Here is a 7,318-nt window from a genome sequence, read left to right as displayed (position 1 = left end):
GTAATTATGTGCCCACTGGATGCAACAAATGCCTCGTTTGTAATGGGTTTTATTGGTTTTGTCTTGTCATGCCGGGACACGGCATCACAGTATGGTAGGGGCGTAACATTTCACACGCTTGAGGTATTCGGCCAATCACAACGCACTGGATAGCTGGCCAAACAGAGCACACCTCGCTTTTCAGACCGATGAGCTTTGTAAAAATCGACGCGTTTCAGAAAGGCGGGGCATAGAGGAGCAACAATAATGTACATTATGTGGAAAATAATGTGTTTTTTTTACCTTAAACCGCATAAACACATTGCATTACACCAAATACACAACATAATGTTCTTTTTTAGCAACGTCATGACCCCTTTAAATAAAAATAAGTCAATAGAACAGAAAAAGAATAGATAATGCTTGTGTTAGAAGGTCATTATTTATAATAAATAAAAGAAAATAAGTAGAAAGAATAGAGAATGCTAGTGTTAAAGGCTCTTTCTTTTTAAATAAAACAAGTAGTTAGAATAGAAATAGAATCGAGAGTGCTAGAGTTAGAGGGTCAAATAAAGATGAAAGAGATGTATTTTCAGCCGTTTCTTGAAAATGATTAAGGACTCAGCTGCTTGGATTGAGTTTGGCAGGTCATTCCACCAGGAGGGAACAGTCTCTCAAATTGTAGCAGAATGGTTACATTAATGTATGTGTATATTAATGAAGCAAACTGGTTGGCACTCTCACCTGTTTATGTTTTGGGGTCATGTACTTGCTCTGATCAGAAAGAGTCTCAGTTCTGCTGATCAGCTTTGAAAAGTCTTCATTAAATGAAAACCATTTCCCTGTCATTTGTCTCCTGAGGAAAGGCTACAAACAGAAGCTCTTTATTACTTAATATTAACTCACTCCACTATCAAACATATACATTCAGTTAATTATCAATTTCCAGTTGCATAATCACAGACATTATTGTTTATTTTTATACTTCAGTGATTTATTTACTTCAAGAATCCTGCACATATATGGTACTGAGTTGTATTAAAATAAATACGTCATAAAGGTTGTTTGCCTGTTACAATCTGCATGACACTGAGAGTCTGGTGCGACTCTCAAACTACTGCCATTGTTTAACAATGAGAAAAGTGTGCATTTCAGAAGCTCACACCTTGACATCTGTTTTGAAGTTCTCCATCACAGCTTGACTCAATCTGGTGGTCAGTCCATCTATTTCGTTTTGAACCAGCCCTAGCTGAATCGGGCAGGTGTCTTGATAGCTCTCCATGTGCTCTCTGGAGAAAAAAAAATATTGAAATGATATAGTATTATAGTACTGTAGTGTCAGCTGTAAAAAAGAGAAACTAGGGCTGGGCGATATAGCTAAAAAATTTGTCACGATATAATGTTTCATATCATTTGGTATCTATAATTATTGAATTTTTTTTATAACCTTTCTTAAACAAAGAGCAGTAGAAAAAAAGTTTAAATTTAACCACTGTATTTTTAATTTACCCAATTTATTAAGAAAAAACAACACCTTATTTTAGTTAACAGTCAAACACAAAATAAAATTGAAACAAATATCTCCTTATATTTTATATGCATATTAAAGGCAGGGTATGTGATTTTTCAAAAACACTTTAGAAAACTGATTCGGGCCGAATCGCAAAACAAACTTGTAGCCAATCAGCAATAAGGGGCATGTCTACTCGTGATGTGGAGGAGAGGGCTTTCAGTGCATGGTACGGACATTAGCCGAGCCGAGCGACAGAAAGATAGAGATGGCGGATAAAAAAACAAAAGAGGAAAACGTCTGCGGAAAGATAAGGCAAGAAGTAGGACCCGTGTAAATATCGGATCAGCTTTCCAGCGCTGGAGAGAACTCAAGGAGCGGAGGCCTGCGATCGGACGCCGAGGTTGCTTTGTTTCTTCTCAATAGGTGAGTAACACCGTGTCTACAACAGCTAAAGTCTGACTACACTGGACGCGATCAAACGACCGTTGAAAACCATTTGAAATTTGTGTCAGCACGTCATAAATAGAACCCGGCAGCAGTTTTCTGTCGGGGATTTGTTGCGCTGCGCCGCTCACGTCCGTAGACACGGTGTAACATTGGTTTTGCTTTGTTTCACAGAACTAATCGTTGCCTGGGTTGCGTACGTATATGTGGGGCGGAGCTATCAAAATAGGGGCAAGACCCTTTTGGGATAGGGGCGTGTTTGTTTTGGTGATTTCAAATATCAACATTGGCTAACAGAAATCACTTACTCTGCCTTTAAATAAGTGTTAAGGAAACATTTGGCCTGTCTCCTGAGGCCACAGGAGGGCGCAATGAGCAAAATAATGCACCTCATTAAATTGTTTATTCAATGCAATGAAATATCGACTGTCTATAAAAAAAGTGCATACCCTCTAAACTAATATTCATAAATCAAATATGATTTCGTAAATTGCATAAACAATTATGAACAAAACAGCATCATGTAGTTATGCATAGCTTAATACAAAGCGCCGATCACACAACTGCCTTTTAAAAACATATGAGACGCAGTGGAATGGAATAAAACCATGTTTTCTAAAAGTTGAACCTCTTCCTTTTTAACTTTACATGATTTTCTATTTATCTCTTGTGCGAGACGCGAGTGCAACAGTCAGTTGTGCGTCTCAAAAATGCGCTGAATATACGTTCTGTGTGAATGGCTTGGTTTTGGTTTTAACCTAACCAATATCTTCTCTGCATTGAGCTTCTATATTTCTCTAATATTTTCAATGAAAAATTCAGCAGCGACGCATCTTGTGGGTTCAACTGGAGAAACAAACAAAAACATTAAAATGCAACAACGACACTTAAATCATCATCACCGCATCTTGTGCGCCGCTGAGGCTCCTTGATGCACACCTAAAATTCAAATAGGCCTACACCGTTTTTGCATTCGAATGCAAATTTTTATTTTAAATTCGACTAATATTTATTTTTTTCTCCTCATCTCAGGCACTCATTTCAGCATGTTTGTGTGTTCTGTTGGCTGTCTGCTTGTCACTCATAACACGCGCCTTTTAATGAAAAAAGCGTGAAACTATCGTGTGCTATATCGAACGTTATCGATGATGGTGTACCGTAGATAAATATCGATACCGTTTTATCGCCCAGGCCTAAATAGTTTATAAAATGTGGATTTTGTCTGTTTGCAGTTTGTATTTTGGTCTTTATGTCCAATTATGTCCAGTTGTAAAATAAAAAGTAGAATAACAACATTTGTTTATATTTTGTTCAATCTTTATATCCAAAGATTAATTCTTCTAGAAAGAACTGTAGACTGGCATACAAAAAGTGCAAAAAATAAATAAATTAAAAATCACAATAGTATTATAAAAGAAACACCAACGTTTACCTCAAAATCATTTAGTTCGCATACATGAAATACATACAAATATGTATGAATAAATACTTGTTAGTGTATGCTAGTTTGTTAGTGTAACACTACCATTCTAAAGTTTGGGGTATGTGAGATTTTTTATGTTATTTTAAAAGAAGTGCCCTATGCTCACAAAGGCTGCATTTACTTGATCAAAGTTACAGTAAAGAAGTAATATTGTGGTATAATAATAGAATTCAAAATAACTGTTTTCTATTTGAATATATTTTAAATTATAATTGCCTGTGATGCCAAAGCTGAATTTTTAGCTGCCATTACTCCAGTCTACAGTGTCACATGGTCCTTCTGATTTGCTGCTCAAGAAACATTTTTTATATTTGAAGAAACGTTTCTTATTATTATCAGTGTTGAAAACAGTTGTGCTGCTTTTTTTGTGGAAACTATGATCCTGAATACAAGTATTCATTTCATGAAAAATTTACAAAAATAATTCGACTAATATTTATTTTTTTCTCCTCATCTCAGGCACTCATTTCAGCATGTTTGTGTGTTCTGTTGGCTGTCTGCTTGTCACTCATAACACGCGCCTTTTAATGAAAAAAGCGTGAAACTATCGTGTGCTATATCGAACATTATCGATGATGGTGTACCGTAGATAAATATCGATACCGTTTTATCGCCCAGGCCTAAATAGTTTATAAAAACAGTTGTGCTGCTTTTTTTGTGGAAACTATGATCCTGAATACAAGTATTCATTTCATGAAAAATTTACAAAAATCTTAGTGACCCCAAACTTTTGGTAGCGATTCACATTTGGCAAATTTGGATTACAGCTAATAAACTTAAGGGTTTCTGGTTGCCTAACAACAAAGCAGACTAGAGGATGAATTTACCATAATAAAACTGCTAATTTTCTGCTTTGTAATATTTAAGAAAATTTTTTATAATGGATTCATATCTAAAATCTCTTAATTTTATGAAAATCCTCTCTCTCTCTCTCTCTCTCTCTCTCTCTCTCTCTCTCTCTCTCTCTCTCAGATCTCCCTTGTTTAGTTAGAATAGCCCAAGGTCTTGTTTTGGAGAAGCACATCCAGTGGTTTCCATCATTCTGGCATTCCCCACTGTCAAGGACTTCCCCTGCCAACTGCCTGACTGCCTCTATATAGCACAAATTCCAAGAAATCACGTGACTGATTGTTATGTTTGTTTGTTTTTTATTCATGACATTTAAAATGACTCGCTCAAAAACAGCTGGTACCTAAACGGAGTGATTATGAGATAAAATTAGATAAGATCAAATGAAAATTCTTCCATTGATATAAATGTGAATGGCAACAAATAGCTTTTCTCTGTCTATTAAAGACCTCCTGGCTTTGTAAACACAAAATCTTTCTGAATGGGTGCTCGTGAAATAATTGAACTAGACTAATGCGGCTAGCTATATAATATTTCTGCTCCTCCCAAACACTTAAAAAAAAAGAATTTTCAATGAAAATGACGTTTGGGCAGTGTGTTGTGTAAATGACTTACTTCAGGGCACTAAAGCTGTTGATGTAGCTGATGTGATACTCTGCCCAGAGAGAGGAGTTAGACAGAGGACTGCTCCACTTAACAAACGCTGATTCAAACCTACAAATAACCACAACCAGTCATACAGAGAAATAAAACAAACAAACAAAAATAATTAAATACTGCCCAAATTCTATGCAATAAAACTAAAAATAAACCAATGACTTAATTTATTAGATATTATTGAGGAGAAATAAACATGGAAATGTGTTTCATGGGATGTGGTTTTGAGTCATATGTAGGTGTGTCATATGTATAGATTGGCAAAAAGAAACTGGGAAATGATATGCCAGTCTTTTTTACTATAATAACCGTAAAATTAGCACATAACAGCTGTTAAGTGAAAGAAACTTGAATAGTTGTCCTCTGTACATAAAATATAGACTACAGAAGCTTTTAGAGCTGTAGATTTACAAAACTGACTTCCAATTAGCATGTTACTGTAGTTATTTATCACAAACCGTTTTGGAAAGGTCTTCAGTTCCTCCAAACAGGAACGCACAACCTTCTGCTCAAGGTTCACATCGATTCTTCTGGATCCTTGTACATGCCCTTTAATATTCTGGGAAAGAAAACAACATAAATGTGTTTTGTCCCCTTGTGCTGTTTTTTAATTACAGTGTCCTCGAAAAGATTTGGCCACTTAAACCACTTACAAATGTCAAAATGGCATCAAATTAGATTTATAAAATATTGAAACCAAGCGGCATCTGCACACAAATGATGCATTGGTAATGTACTGATCTTACATAGACAACAAAGCACTTGAACATGCTTGATCATGAACTCATAATTACAACTTCATAAATGTGAAGCAGGAAATTTCTAATAGCATGTGAAGACAGCATAAGTTTCCTAATTAGTTTTGGGACCACTATTAGTTAGTTAAAATACATGTCCAATACTGCCCTCTATTGGTAAACAAATGCCCTCGTGAGTTTGTGGCAGTATAAATGGGAAATCAAAGGACTTTGCTTTAACGCTCATTTTACTTCCATGTAAAACTGAGTTAAGGTGAGCTAATTATGAAAGTCTGCAGTCTTACAGTCCAGATGTCCATGTCAATGTGTGAGGTGTAGATTCCCTCATCAATCACTGGTTTTCTCTTTTCTCTCCACATGTCCTCATTCTCCAACTCAATAATTCGGTTGAGTGATGTTTTCATGTCAGCCTGTTAAGAGCACAGATTACATTGAATTCAGAAACTCTCAGATATCATCTGACATCATACTGTCAGTACGATCTCACTACTAGTGTTATCTCAGATGACAAATATGCTTTTATGCTACCTGTAAGCAAGCACAGTATTTGTCTTTTATCTGATTAAGGAAATCGTTGTCCAGTGTCAGCACTCTCTGATCTTCCTTCAACTCAGGCTGCAGAGAGCTGCTTCCCATTACCTTCTCACTATGGAAACAGCAATTAAATTCATAATTAAAGCCATAATCATAACCTTTAAAATAATAGTACAGTCACATCTATAATCATAAATCTCATAATCTGTCATAAAACATGTCTCTCAACTCTCAAGGGATATCCATTAAATATATGGTTCTGTGCATTATTTTGAAACCAAGTTCTTCAAAATGAATCTCATCAACTGGATCACAAATGAGTATCCATATAAGGATTGAAGGCGGCTGGAATAAATCAAGATGAACTAGTCATCACACTGAACCAAAACTGTGTTTGGGTCATTTAAAGGGTTAGTTCACCCAAAAATGAAAATTAGCCCATAAATTACTCCCCCTCAAGTCTTCCTAGGTGTATATGACTTTCTTCTTTCAGACGAATCCAGTCGGAGTTATATTAAAAACTGTCTTTGATCTTTCAAGCTGTTTCATGACACTCAGCGGGTGTTGCATGCATCAGTCCAAAAGAAGTTAAATAAAAAGCGCCCATCCATAAAAAAAGTGTCTCACACGGCTCCGGGGGGTGAACAAAGGCCTTCTGTAGCAAATCGATGCGTTTTTGTAAGAAAAATATCCATATTCAAAACGTAATAATCACTTTAATGTAGCTTGCGCTCACTGTTGTACACTGGAAGTAGTTCCGGGTGGATGACGTATTGAATTCGGCTTTGCGCATGCGCCACTCAGAAGTGACGCACGTGGAAGCGCAGCGGAAAGATCAGAACAAAACAACAGTCACTAATTAGAAGTACAAAACGAGGATTTGTAAAGAAGAATGTCGGAGGATTTCGATATAAGCCAAGAGGAGACTGGTTTTCCTTTGCTAAAGTAAGGAAACTTTGCTTCCTTTGCCTCTGTAAACATACGTTGGTTTTCACGAGACTCACCAGCGCATGCGCAACGCTGACCTCATACGTCATCCTCCCAGAACTGCTTAGTTTACAACAGTGAGCGCAAGCTAGATTCAAGCGATTATTACGTTTT

The 7,318-nt window shown here is 36.4% G+C and overlaps 1 protein-coding gene across 1 annotated transcript in view; it reads right to left on the bottom strand.

Annotated features, from left to right (window-relative positions):
• LOC107708372 (exocyst complex component 3-like protein 4) overlaps window positions 1-7,318 on the bottom strand; it is a 19,156-nt gene that overhangs the window by 2,401 nt on the left and 9,437 nt on the right. The window contains exons 5-10 of the mRNA XM_016512570.1: window positions 6,212-6,382; window positions 5,968-6,093; window positions 5,384-5,484; window positions 4,884-4,982; window positions 1,145-1,268; window positions 724-846 (exon numbers count right to left, since the gene is read on the bottom strand). Of these exons, the coding sequence (XP_016368056.1) occupies window positions 724-846; window positions 1,145-1,268; window positions 4,884-4,982; window positions 5,384-5,484; window positions 5,968-6,093; window positions 6,212-6,382 (744 nt within the window). The remainder of the gene's footprint in view (window positions 1-723; window positions 847-1,144; window positions 1,269-4,883; window positions 4,983-5,383; window positions 5,485-5,967; window positions 6,094-6,211; window positions 6,383-7,318) is intronic.

Source organism: Sinocyclocheilus rhinocerous, unplaced genomic scaffold, assembly GCF_001515625.1.
Source record: "Sinocyclocheilus rhinocerous isolate Xijiao unplaced genomic scaffold, SAMN03320098_v1.1 scaffold295, whole genome shotgun sequence".
NCBI lineage: Eukaryota > Metazoa > Chordata > Actinopteri > Cypriniformes > Cyprinidae > Sinocyclocheilus > Sinocyclocheilus rhinocerous.
Note: the sequence above shows the minus strand (reverse complement) of the source record. Positions and strands in the feature narration are given on the sequence as shown.